The sequence below is a fragment of the Homalodisca vitripennis genome, chromosome 4 (assembly GCF_021130785.1).
Source record: "Homalodisca vitripennis isolate AUS2020 chromosome 4, UT_GWSS_2.1, whole genome shotgun sequence".
In the NCBI taxonomy this organism is placed as follows: Eukaryota; Metazoa; Arthropoda; class Insecta; order Hemiptera; family Cicadellidae; genus Homalodisca; species Homalodisca vitripennis.
The window spans coordinates 65930544-65945509 of NC_060210.1; the positions used below are offsets into that span (position 1 = coordinate 65930544).

A 14966-nucleotide genomic window follows, 5' to 3' on the forward strand; every position below is an offset into this window, starting at 1 on the left:
AATAGCTTTTTTTTTTTTTTTTTTTTTGTATAATTCTGTCTATTCCTTAGCCGTTTTTATAAATCTCGGTGCCTATGATTTGATGGATCTCCATTCCATAATCTCAATATTCTATCTCTTTCCTTTATTAAATTTAGGAGTTCTTCATTCATCCACTGCTTTACAGGCCACTTGGTATAAGCTTGACAGTGCTCTCTATCCCTCCCACATTTGTTGTGTATTGCTGTTGTACTTTTTTCATGAATATTTGAAAATTGTTTAATAAGTTTATGAAAGCCTTAATTTTTTTATAACTGTCCAATATTCATTGCTCTTTTTTCAGTTTGTCAGTTACTTGTGTTTCATCTAGCCTTCTAATATACTCAGCCCTTCCGTCCTCCTCTCTTCCTCCAGCCAGTTCCATCCTAGCTACTATAGGGTTTGTGATCAGATACTTTAATTTTTATTACACCGATAAATATTCTTTCCAGTGGTCTTTTCAAAAAACAATATATATGTTCAATGCACAACTTGGCCAAACTTCCTAATCTAATTTCTTCTGTCGTGTAGTCCCAAATGCCTTTATCGAAGCCCAAGCCTGCTAACACAGTCTTGTATTTTAGTGTTTAGGTCATTGGTTACCATTATATTAACATTTGTATCTCTTATCAATATTAGATTTTGGTATCTCTTAAGTACAGTCAGAGCGATCTTTAACTTAACTGTTGTGTGGCCTGCTGGAGATTAGATGAGGTGGTGAGTCTATAAACTGTGTGTTTTACTGTTTTGTGGGGAGTCTATAAACTGCGTGTATTACTGTTTTATGAGGAGTCTATAAACTGTGTGTATTACTGTTTTGTGGGGAGTCTATAAACTGTGTGTATTACTGTTTTGTGGGGAGTCTATAAACTGTGTGTATTATTTGTTTTGTAGTTATATTTTGAACCTATCAGTTCCAGTTCAACTGTGATATACTCATATGCACTAATATTGTCTATAGTAATGTGTGCAAAGTTAAGGGTGTTGGAATTAATGAACATGGCAAGTCTCCCTCGTCCCTTATCTTTTCTTAGCTTAATTATTCTAACATAACTCGAAATATTGAATAAGGCTATTTTATGCTTATCACAGGAAACCTCTGCAAAAATCACTGTCAAACTCCAATTTTCCAATCGCTAAATGTGATATGAGTGTATCCCAGTGCTTTCTTAATGATCTAGTGTTGAGTTAGGCTAGCTCAATACTCTGTCTGTTGCTGTTTACCGATGTATACCACTCAGCAAAGCTGTAATGACTGTTAAATAGCAAACATCCATCAGTTAAGTCCATAAACTGTCCTTTAAGACTCTTTCAAGTTTTGATAATAATTCGTATTGACATTTTTGTGAGACAGTGTCTCATTTGCATTACAATATCCTTATGTAACAATACCATCTGGTATTAAGGATATATTTAATACGGTCCATATTGTAAGACAGTTTGTTGTGCAATACTTAAGTTTCTCATTGTGTATATATATGTCAGGAGAAACATTTGAGCAGACTTTGTTGATGTGTTCGTTAAAATTTAATTTTTTATTAATCATAAAATTTATTCTAGTGTCCTCAACAAGAACATGGCAGCTAGAAATGTCTTAAAATCAATTATGTTAACTTTGTAGAGAAAAATATTTGTTTTTATAAATCTATCTCTATGTCTTAATAAACATGATATGTTGGTGAATTAAAAAATAATGTGTGTGTTCAAGAATATAGATTTTTAATAATATCACAAAACTTATTCACTGGCTTTTTAAGCAGTAGGATTTGCATTTTTGTTAAGCATTTCATCATTGTTTTCCACTTGTTCGATGTATGGGTGCTGTTTATTGCAGTTATCTCAGCTTTTTATACACAATCTTATCACTTTGTTATCACTGACCTCTTCGGTTCTTTATGAGTTTCCAAGTACTCTCTTGTGTCTAGAACTTTGCTCTTCATCAGGAACTGTTTTTGTTTTGACTAGCTGATTTCTTATCAGTACCTCATTATGTTAATTATCACAAAATACAATAGTTTAGTGACAATTTTCTTTTCAGTATAACCTTTTTGGTTTTTGTTCTAACTTAGTGCACTGCTAGGAACTGTAACAATATTGATATTACTACTAACATTTAATATTAAATGTTAGTACTTATAAGTGATTAAACTTAATCAGATTCTGAAGTTGTTGGATTTCTAACAGATTACGTACTAGAAACAATGGCTCTTTATTTTACAGGTAAGTGGTAAAATAAAAAGTTTAAACCACATTTTCAAATCAATTGTTATTGTCTTGATATATGTAATTTTGGTATCAAATTTATTTTCACACAATGTATAACTAATTTATCAATTTTTAGTACCTAATATTAGTTATAACTAAAGCACTAAACCTTTTCAATTAAATATATTAGTTAGGTTTAATGTTAAATGTTATGTCTTAACGTAAACATTAAAATGTACACACAAATAAGATATTCTGTTTGAATTGTCAATGTTTTCAAATTACAGAAACAAAATGCAGTAACCACTTTGTATTCAGTGTTTTTTTTTTCTTCCTGAGGTATTCAGTTACATGAAATCTGACGATACTTTCCTTCAAAGGAAAAGGCCTTAAAACAATAAAACAAATTTTTTACTTTTAAATGAACGAAGAGAAGGGTTGCAAGAAACAAAGATGTTCTACTTTAACTGAGCCTCAGCAATCTCTCTAACGGTGATTCAACAATTGGCCAATACTATTTTCTTCACTTCATCAATTTTTTCATCTGTGCTCGGGTGTCTGGCACGCTGTTCGTTGTTCATATCTTCTCGGCCCTCTGAGAACATTTTGTACCACCGATAAACGTTGCTTCGGTCTAAGGTACCTTCTCCATAAGCCACAGTCAACATTCGGAATGCATCAGCGTACTTAATTTTGATTTTAGCAAAAACTTTATACAGATTCTTTGATCCATTTTTTCAAATAGGTACAAATCAAGGAAGAGCAATGACACATGCAAGCAAATCAGCTGTCAACAATTAACTGAACATTCAAAATAACCAAACTTGGTGGCATACATCAGAGACATGTGTACCAACATAACGGTACAAAAAAAACGAATATATGTAACCCATGGAAATGAAATTGTTACGATATTTTTTTAACAGACTTTGTATACAATTCATTTTTTCATTTTCAGTAGGTGTTCAAGGGCAGGCTTTTTTTAAGATTAGGTGCGTTTCTGTATTTGGATACATACTTTTAGTGGTTAACTCCTATCATTCACCAATTAGTGTCATCACACACCTCTATTGCTGAGGGCCGCTACTTCAGTATGAGTCAGTATACAAGTTTTTTGTGCTAAAACAATTTTTTTTATGAGTTGGACCTAAATAGTGTATTATTATATAAAAGTATGTGTTGTTTTGAGCATATAACAAAAGTTACAAGTATATTCTGCTCAATTTATATAAACAATGATTAATTGAATAAATATAAAAAATAATATAAAAATACCACTTTAGGATGAAAACACACATATTATTATAGAAACAAGTAAATATCTAATATGTTATTATTGGAATTATGCTAAGAGTAATAGAATTATTAGTTTTTTGTTTGGTCTTTATATAATTGTTTGCAAAATTATATATTTTTTTCCCAAATTATGTTATTATACTATTATATAATAGTATATAAACTTTCATTTTTAATTAAACAATGAAATACTACCGTATTCACAATCATACACTGTATTATTGACTAAAGAAATACATAAAACTGGAACTACATACAATAGTATACAACTGAGGCATTTAAAACTGCTGATTCCACAGGCCTACAAATCACTACATTTCCATAGCATAATAAAATTGTAATAAAACACACACACACACACACACAACACACACACACACACACACACACACACACACACACACAACACACACACACACACACACACACAGACACAGACACTATAGTGGCTTGTGTTACTCAAGGTACCACACATATACAGAGCCACTATAGTGGCTTGTGTTACTCAAGGTACCACACACATACAGAGCCACTATAGTGGCTTGTGTTACTCAAGGTATCACACACACACACACACACAGCCACTATAGTGGCTTGTGTTACTCAAGGTACCACACACATACAGAGCCACTATAGTGGCTTGTGTTACTCAAGGTACCACACACATACAGAGCCACTATAGTGGCTTGCGGTGCTCAAGGTACTATTACACACACACATTTGATTTGCAAATGTTATTCTCAGTATAGCATAGCCTCCACACAAGACCAGAGACATTTTAAGTTTTTAAGAATTGTGCCAGCAATATTTTTTGCCACACATGCTTTACAGCACTTGGCAACATTTGTACTGTATTTTGTATTTTTTTTAAATAAAGATGATTTGAACTGTGAACATACAGAGCACCTATAGTGGCTTGTGTTACTCAAGATACCACACACATACAGAGCCACTCATGGCTCGTGACTCAGGGGGGTCTAAAAGTTAAATAATTATTTAGTATGTAAACAATTGAATGATATTTGTATTATTATTAACTTTGTCTTTTCTTTGTGTTTTTATCCCATTGGGTGCTTTGATTATCATAACTCATGAGATGAATTTCTCTTGTTGCAGGCAGGACACGTGTGACGATTGGTAGTACTGGAAGTGGTGGGGGAGGAGAAACAGTTCCACCCTCCTCTTTATCTCCAGAGCCCCCCAAGGTGTCTCCCAGCTCCGGAGTTACACTGCGACCAACTGGTAGTTCTGCTGGCTCCCGACCACAGAGCATGTTTGGTGGGCGTTCTTTCAGCCTTTCACCTTCGCCCTCATCTCCTGACACTATCACGATATCCCACAGGCAGTGGACAGAGCTCAATGAGAAGGTGGGTGCTCATTTTTCTATGGTGCTTTAGATAGATGTAAATATAAGATTCATTTTATTGATGATTATTATTCGAGTGCTGTCCAAAAAGTAAGACTTTTGGCTTATAACACAGTAGGCAGGGCTAGCTGTCATCTTGTCCCTACAATCAGTATTCATCCAACCAACAACACTGTAAAATGTTGACTGTGTCCCTCCTACTTTACTCCTTGTGACATGTTAAAATGTGAATTGTAGTAGAAAATCCAATAATGTGTTGTGCGCTCTCTCATTGGGTTTTTGTTAGTAAAAAATTCAAACCAAATAAAATTTATCTCCATCATGGGCATGAAGTTGTGGTGAGAAAGCCTGCCTATATTTGTATATAATACAAATTTGTTTTTTTTTAATTTGTCCTAAAAAATCCGATACTCTCTAAACAGCCCTTCTATAATTCTTTAAAAAAGGAACAAACAAATTTATTAACATTAAATTTATTTGTCTGTTACTTTCTTCTTTAAAAAATTAATAAGCTGCAGAAAGATTAAATTTTTAAAAACAAAAATTCAAGTCTGGTTATAATATAGAAGGCTTCTCTTGTTAAGGCAGTTTATTTTGGTATGTTTTTTACTTTCTGAATATTGTTACTTTTCCTAACTTTTATCTTTGTAAGTGGAAGAAACAACATTTTTTGGTTTTGATAATAAGTTGTTACATGTCAGAGTCCTGATAGTTTACAGTTTTAAAACATCTGAACACAATAAAAACAAGGCAATATCATCAATACAACATAAAAAGAACAAAGCTGATGAAAGATCGACAAAAAATAGGCTGATGTGTTACTCTTGCTTCCCAACTGGGGAAAAAACTGGGACATGAATAATTTCCATCGTTTTCCCATCTAATCTCTACACTACCACTCTGTAGTATACCAGATTTTATATAATATACTAGTATATTCAATTATCACCAATCAGATGCTTCTAGTTGAACTGACTGTTCCAAGGGAGGAAAACATATTCAGCCAACACTCAAGTAAAATTAATAAATGTGAAGAATCAATGCTTGTGGGGTTTCTCAGATAATTTGGAACAGGTGAAAAAGGATTGCCAAGGGTGAATAATTTTCTGATAGATTTAGGATTGTGTAGGAAAGAAAAAGTCTTTTATTGGAAGGCTACAACGGAAAGTTCATTTCTTGCTAACTAGAGGATAACAATGGTAACAGTGCATGAGAAGCATTCATTGGTTGAAGCATCATTCAGCTAGTATAATCTTCCAAGACCATATATTATATGTGGGGCGCTTTCTGAAGAAATATCATTTAACTAGAGTTTTGTAAAGGTCCATCACCTGGTGATAAATTTGAGTTACTATATGAACAATCATCTAGAACAATAGGTTTTAGTTTGTTTTGATCACATCACCAGTATCTTGGTCGTCCAGGCTAGTATTTTTGTTACGACTTTCATAGTTGAAACACGGAGGTTTTTAAAACATTATGTTGTTTTAAGTACAATTTCCCTAAGTTTTATCATATGTTATAAGTTTTGAATACTATAACATACTCTGTAAGCCTATATTATTATGATGGAATTTAATTCTCCCAATACACTATAAATATTGTCCATTTTTAATTTTGTTACTTACTGCATAATTTTGAGATCACTGTGTAGGTCTTTATTTAAACAGCTAAATTTATTGAGTGTTCTATCAACCTAAAAAGGCTACAAATATTCCAAATCACTGCCAAAATGACCTTCACTTTATAACAAAATGTTATCCTAGTTTTCAAAAATTCAAAAGAGTTATGAAAATAATTTTCATAGCCAATAATTTTTAATAAACTCGCCCTTACTGAGAAATTATTGTCCAGGCCACCTAGAATAGTATTTAAGGCACCTCAAAATTTGAAGAATATGCTTGTAAGACCCAAAATTCATGTTGGAAAGATTCTCAAAATTCATCTTTTGGCTGTAAACCATGTAATAATCCACGTTGTGGTATTTGCAAAATTATAGATGATTGATTAATTCCAAAGTAGTGTCACTAAGAAAACCTATTCAATAGCTGGTAAATTTGACTGTACCTCCAATTCAATGTACCATCTAACCTGTAGGTTTTGTCCTAAGGACGACATTGGGCAAACCTCAAACTCTTTGTGAGGAAGAATCACCGGTCAACGTTTTTCAATTAATCACAACTAATATTTAAATCCAAACAACCAAATCCAACATCCAAATGTTGGACTTAACATTTGCTAAATTATTGTTTTTCACTTGGATTCTTAGATTCTTATCTACAAATTTACCTAAATACAAAATTGGTTTGAATGTCAAAATTGTTATTTACGTTTAGAAAGTTTGTTACCAGGTGTTTCTTCTTTTGTTTATCTATTTTTATTCAGTCTATGTTAATACAGTGTACTTAAGGAAGTTGCAATAACAACAAAATCTTGTACAGTCAATAATTGTAGTTTTCTTTTAAAACTGCTCTAAATGTGTATATATATATATATATATTCCCATATATATCCCAGAAATTTATTTTATTTCTGGGGTAGGTATATTTTTAATTATATTGACGAGTCAGCTGTTCATTGTAGATTTTATCTACTGCATTATGTAATGTTATGTGACAATAAGTTTCTGATTTCTGGTTCTACATACATAGACTTTTCTTTAAAATTGTCTGTAACTGTTTTGCAGGTCCAGAGATTGGAAGCTAGGCTGGAATCACAGCATGAGACTTTTGTAAAGGCCATCAAAGAGCTGACAAGTAAACTTGCTGACGAGACAGAGAGGAGACAGCATATGCAGACAGAGATGGAGAAATTAGCCAACTTTGTCACCCAGGTCTGAGGTTTCAGTCCATATATATTCACATTCCTTTTTACATTCCATTCTGCTGTGCAGAAATAGAGGACCCTTATCAGTCTTTGGAACAATGTTCAACATTGGTTTTCTTCACCATGCTACTTTTGTTTATTATTATTATTTTTTTACTTCAACTAAAAAAGGGATTAATTTGACCATTGTATTATAACTGTGACATGGTTCTTATAGTGAATAAAATGACCCTGTGAAGCGTTTTAACAGAAAAATAAATTAAATTAAAAAGAAAATAAACACTGAAACATGCCTCTTGTTTACATTCTGTTAATAATTCCTTTTATAGAAATAGTTAATGGTTTTACAACAAAGAACTGCACAAGAAACGACTGCCTGCGTTTTGTGAATGTCAGATCACATGTATAGGTTGTGAATTGTTATACCACAACAAAAAATTTATCTAATAAGCATTTATGTTAAGTTTAATTGGTTCAAGAAATTAATTCTAATGTAACCTTTATAGACTATACTATAAGTCTGACTGCCATGTTGAGACTGTTCGTTGCCAGTCTGAGAGCTACAGCTCAAAACTCAAAAGTGCTGATCAGTAATCAGCCTTTTCATAAGGTACAGTGAGCTGCATGTTCCAGGACAATCATTAAAGTAACCAGAACTGCCTAAACAATCAAGACTTTACTGTATAGTCTGTGTGGATTTACATTTGATTCTTTTTTTTACATATAAAAGTTTGTCACATTAATGCAAAAACATTAACTAGTTCAATAATAATTTAACGGACAAACTTTGGGCCAGCAAACACTTAAAATTACAGTTAGACATTAACATAACTTTGTTTTATTATTTATTCATAAAATTCTAGTAAAGATTTTGCCACAATGATAACTCAATTATCTCTTTAAATACATAAGCAAGTAAGTAAATACTTCATACTATATATTTTTAAAAGAAAACCAATGTTTTAGGTTCCAGACATATAAATTAATCTTTTCTAACTAAAAAACGTTTTATATTCTCTTACATTGTAAGCTTATCATAAAATACAATATGTGACTTAAAACTGTTTTGTACATATTATTTCTCGACAATTATGAAATGTGAAACAATGTATTATATTATTTTGTAATTTATTCTAAACGATTTCATAACATTGGCTTAGAAAAGAGACAATGTTATAAAGTTGACATTGGTAAAATCACAATATATCTTGCCATTTTAATAGTACACAACTTTGAATACTTATTGCGCAAGTGTTCATCTAGTCTTTTTGTTAAGCATAAAATTCAGGTTTGTTTTTCTATACTTTGTAACCAACAAACTTTGTCTATGGGTTGCCATGTAAAACCACAGAGATTGTATTTAATAATTCAAGATTATTTACTACTTTGATCATAGTACTACATTCCACCTAACCTTAAGTGTTCTAATGCGTAATTTAAATCTCTTATACCAGAAATTTGTTGTTCTTCAGTCATTGTTAAATTGTAGTGCTAGACATTTTTCAATTATATCTTATTCAATATTAAAAGCTATAAAAATAACACTTAGTTTCTATTTTTTAGTAAAAAACTTTGTTAGGTAGGATTACACAAATCTATATTAATTAAAAAATATATTTTTTATATAAGTTTCATTCGAAAATAATAAGATTTTACCAATCATAACTGATTTTTTTGTGTAAGAAAACATAATCAAATACAACGCCACATTTTAGGAAATACGTGTTATTTAAGTTGTACATATTAATATGCAATATCATAGGCTAAGCTGTAACTGTGTATTTTTAATACAAGATGTACTTATTTTGTTTTCAACTGTATAGAAATGATTTGAGTTTGTACTCCTGTCATTTCATCCAGTTTTTACAAAGCGTTGCCATATTGTAAGTTTAACAAATTTAGTACTTACTAAGATTGTATATGTATATTGTAAGGATATGGTTTTAACACTATTTATTTTAATAAGATTTTATAACATTTATAAAATATAGTTAACTAATGTGTATCTAGCATCTCCTGTATGTATTCATACCACGAACCTTGAACAGTCCTGTAGAATGCTTCTTAGACTACTTGCTTGGGCTAATTTAAATGTAAAATACTGTTCTGCTTTAGTTCCAAGAAATTTACAGTTGATGTTGAGTTAACTATTTTATGTGCATTTAGAACCTAAAAGTTAATTTATAATTTTCATGTTGGGGCCATTAATGTGGTCTTGTGTCAGTGAGTTAAGTAATTTGGCTAAGACAGTATAAAAACGACTAAACGACTTATATAAGTTTAGTGTGATATTGTTTTTGCATGTTTTCAAATGTATTAAAAATTAATAGAAAAATTATTTATGTAATTTAAAGTTAATATCCCAAATTTATTTTGTATTATTTACTAAAATATTTTGTATAATTCAAAATGTTTGTAGTTAATAAATTTATTTTTTATTTTTAAAAGCATGCCTATAAAACTTGTTTTTAGCCATTACTATTGTTGTCTTTATTTAATGTTTTCATAATTTATTAATTTCAACACTTCATCACAAACTTTCATAATAAAAGTTATGTAATCAATGAATAAATCACAAATTGTATAAGTCATTCATCATTGAAATACTTTGTTAATTTTTATTAACTTAATACGTTTACAACGGCATGACCCAGCGGTGAGTCCAGGCGTTTTATTATGGATGGAGTGACCCACCAGAAGGTCATGCAACTATAGTTTTCTAATACTCTCTGAATATTATCCGGTTGCATTTTATAGAATGAAAATGTGTTCACAGACACTATTAGTCACTTTGGATCATGTTTATTGAAAAAATTTGCATTTTTGGTAAAAATGTTATTGTTTTTTAAAAAGTATGGTAATTTCAGTTGTTGTGAACGTGTTAATAATATTTTTTTCGTTAAAAAAGTGTTTAGTGGTGAAAGTAAAGAATACATTTTGTTGATGTAGTGTTTATGATAATTATAATGGTGCTTATACAGTAGTTCTCTATTGATCAATATTCTTTTTTATTGTTAGTGATGTAACAAACATTATTAATTTTTTTTCCAAATGCTTTCTTTTCTGATGGAGGAGACATCTTTTATAATGAGTTTTACAAGACAATGGTACATTATTTATTGTATTCAGTTCATTTTTTCTCTCCCCCAAACACAAAAGATTGGCTCATTACAGATTTTCAATTCATATATTTATTCTAAAATTGTAGTCTTGATTGATATTTTGAGTTAAATTTTAATTCATTACTTGAAAGGTTGATATGGTGTTATCTTTATCTGAGTCTGTCTGTAGAAAGATATCCAACTATATGTCTTCATCAAGAACTTTTTCTCAATGTGATGATATAATGTATTAGTTGGTGAAAATTTGAAAATATTGAATCATTACAGAATGACCGTGAAAATGTGTGACTCTATGAACAATTCCTAATTTGACATACTGCAATATTCCATAGAATATCAAATCTTCACTAGTTTTATTGATGGTTTGCATCAGGAAACATCGGTGCACCCATACTACGCAAAATTTTAAAAATTTACTAAAACCATTTTGATTCAAAATCATTATTATATCTGTTATAGAAGTCGTGTTTAATTATTGTGTATCGATTTTACCATATGGCCAGAGTCAAATATATATCTAATTGAATAAAATTAGTAAAAAACAAGTGCAAAACACTGAATGACAGCATTCTTTAATTTGTTTGCTTCAGAAAGATTCTCTTTTGGGAAGTAATTGAAGGCAATTCTAGATAGGTCTAAAATGTAAATAATTGTAACGATGATTTGATACCTTGATAGTGGTCGGAAATCATAAACCATTTCATCATTGTTCCAGCTTCTTCTTTAAACATCAATATATTATTAAAACCACTATTGGTATTGAAATGCCTGTTTACAATACAATTTACGTGTTAAAATGAACTTTGAACCTTGTCAGCCTCTGTGTCTGCTAAAAGTTTATATAAGTGTGAATGCTTGTTCAGAGAGTTTTATAAACTTTTTTTTTTTGTTATGTCAGGACTCAATATCTGTACCGATATTTTACCATTTAGTAATAAAGGGAAAATCAACGAACCGAAAAAATATTTATTTATTTAATAAAAGTATGTTATAAGTAGTGTTAAAAAACTAAAAATTGTACTTAAATTGTTATAATCCTATTGAAAAAGAATTTTATGTAATCCGTATTTTCTGATGTAAAAATTGTATTGAGAAATGGAATAAACTACGTAAAATAAATTAGCTAATTTCCTATTCCAGCAATATAAAATTACTCTGATAAATTTTCCTGACCAAGATGACGTAAGTTATTGATCCCACCTTATTTGCTGTGTAAAGATTATAATACTTTGTGAATTCTTGCTCAAATTCCGCTATGTTTTGTTAGTTTAAGAGTGTAGCATGAAGAATGAACCATATTACAACAAATGTATAACTTAGCTGCTTGCATCTGGTTGTATAACAATAATAATTGACTGGAAAGTTTGTAAAGAAGTAACTGATGTGATTGAAATCCATGTTTTATTTCCAGTCTATAAATTTCAAATTTGCCTAACATATTTTCTGTTGCAGCTTTTTAGATTATAACTACTGTACTATCAATCATGGTGCTGTTATTTCCGAAATGTAATTAAAATTTAAGTGTTTAGATACAGTGTTACTTAACTAGATCTGTAAATTTGTTAGAGTTCCCTACTTGCTAATAATTTATTATATTATATTAAAGGCAAAATGCCATTGCTGATTTTAGTTTTTCATACTAGTCTTAAGATTGAAACAACGTAAATGAATGGTGCAGCTCATCTATATATCACAAACCCTAAAAAGATCAGTAGACTCATTACATGGGTATGTGAAGTTTAGTGAAATAGTGTACCTCTAGGTGAAGGGCTTTTTTATTTTGTATACTTAATTAATGTTATTTGTTACATTTTTACAGACTGTCATAATGTGATTTCTTTTTGTATTTTTCATCCTCTTCAATTTTATTTTTATTATTAACATACATATTTAGTCAATTTTGCATTTACTAAAACAATATAATTGGACAAAACCTTCCTTCCATTTTTGTCTTAAAATCTGTGATGCATAATAGTGCATGAAATGAGTTAATAATGTTAAGTTATATTAGTCAGTAGTCTCAGCTAAAAGTTTTCAAACAGTCAATGCCCTGTAGCATAAAATTTAAAAAAAAAGATGTTTATTCCCCTCGAACTCATTGTACAACATAGAAAAATTCTTTATTTACAGTTACAACACAATGCACACAAAGTATTGTGGTTTAGAAGTGTAATGAGAATTTCTGTTAGAAAGATATTATGATACTTCTTACAAAAGGTTATCCCAGATAATAACCTCAATAAACTTTGAGTTTGTATATAATTCCAACTTTCTAGCCATCAGTGACTGCCTCAATTGAAATGCTACTCAAGTGTCACCACCTTAACCTCAGTAACACAAACCTCGCTATCAAGAATCCTCCAATAACACAATCTATATAATTATATAAAACTTAATCGTAGAATACAGTAATACGGGGAAAGTCTATGTAACCAAATTTGAAATGGTTAATTGTAAATTTATCTAATGGTTGCTGTTGTGTCAGTTGTAATTGCCACATACCTCAGAACTCAACATTTTGTTTCGAAGTCAATAAACTATATTTTGAAAGATTGCATTTTAAAATTATATTCGGATAATGATAACCCAGCAATATATAGGATTCTTGTGGTTTAGTCGTAAATCTAGAAATGAAATTAATTGGTACCGTTGTATGTTACATAATGTGTAACCTACGTTTTTGAGAATTGAAATTACCGTCTTCCTCAAGTGTAAAAATAACGTAATACATAATCATGCTCTTTTTAGGTGTGCTCAAAACATAGTATTATACAATTTGTTATACACAATGATCATAAAAACCAAATGTTTGTGTGTGTTTATTTTGGTTATAAATGACTGAAATCCTATTATCCTTTCAAACCATCCATCATTAATAACAAATTTTACACAAAGAAAATTAATATCTTGAACTTCAGCCTTGTTGCTACAGATTTCAGTGTCATATCAAAATAAAATTTATACATGTCCCTAAGTATTATGTAACAACATTATTGCTACTTCAGAGGCATTGGAAACAGAATACTGGGGCAGGGGTGTCCTCTATCGTTTCATTAATCTTTATGAGAGTCATGGTAATGGCATTCAATTGTAACATAATAATTTCTTTAACATTCTCTGTTGAATTTAAGTGCTTTCTTCAAACAAGCTGATTTATGAATTGGTATCTTTATTTTTGAAACAATAATATTAGTTAATTATCTTTAATTTAATAAGTTTTTGTTTATTCTGGGTATCATACAAGTGAAGGGAGGTGCAGTCCTTGAAATTGCATATTTTTATCTTAAATTACTCAATAGTATATTTTACTAAAAAGTTGTATCATACTAGTCGTAAATGTTCTCTTGGAGTATTATGATTTTATGTGTTGCATTTTAAATATTGTTGAAAAATATGTGTGCTCAAATAATGCTTTTATTAGTTTTAGTTGATGTCATACCTTGTAACGTTAGACGTACAAAGGATTAATTGACAAAATCAAGAACGATACTATAAAGTAGTGTGAAAATATTACACAAAACCTAAGAGAATGTGTAATTACATTGAATGGTGAAAGTAAACTATTGAAAAATGAAAATGTGGAACATTTTCAAAATTGACAAGTTAACCTAAATTAGTCCGTCCCAGTGCATAACTGGACATGATGTGTATAAACAAGTGTACAGAACTCTGGTTGTGCTTGCGAGTGGGGCCTTAGATCGGTAGTTTACCTTTGTTTATAACTTTACTTCTAAAGGGTTTCAAATCAGTATTACTACTACTGTTACAGAAAAGTAAATACAATGTTATGTTTTGTAAATGTATTGTCTAATTTATTGGTGTACCTTACCTTGTGTAACCGAAATGAGAAAGAGATAGGATGCAGTCTACGGATGCCGTGTCTTTAAACATGTTGACCAAAACTGTGAAAATCACTAGATATGTTCTGTTCTACAAGACAAGTTATACCTCTTTCTTTTCATAACCGTAATAAGAAAAATGTTAAAGATTTTTAACTGAACATAGTAGTCTGAAAGACAGTTTTACATTTAAGATTTTATTTTAATTGAAAATGTATTGAAATCAATTGAATAGGTCTCTTAAATGTAGTGTGGTCGGACAGACAGACAGAAAGTAGACTTAATTTGCATATT

At 30.4% G+C, this 14966-nt stretch overlaps 1 protein-coding gene across 2 annotated transcripts in view; it reads left to right on the forward strand.

Annotated features, from left to right (window-relative positions):
• LOC124359429 (SH3 domain-containing kinase-binding protein 1-like) overlaps positions 1-14632 on the forward strand; it is a 59708-nt gene extending 45076 nt beyond the window's left edge. For both annotated transcript variants that reach the window (XM_046812165.1, XM_046812166.1), the window contains 2 exons: positions 4636-4886; positions 7572-14632. In XM_046812165.1, coding sequence (XP_046668121.1) covers positions 4636-4886; positions 7572-7724 — 404 coding nt within the window. In that variant the 3' untranslated portion in view covers positions 7725-14632. The remainder of the gene's footprint in view (positions 1-4635; positions 4887-7571) is intronic.
• Positions 14633-14966: the final 334 nt, after the last annotated feature.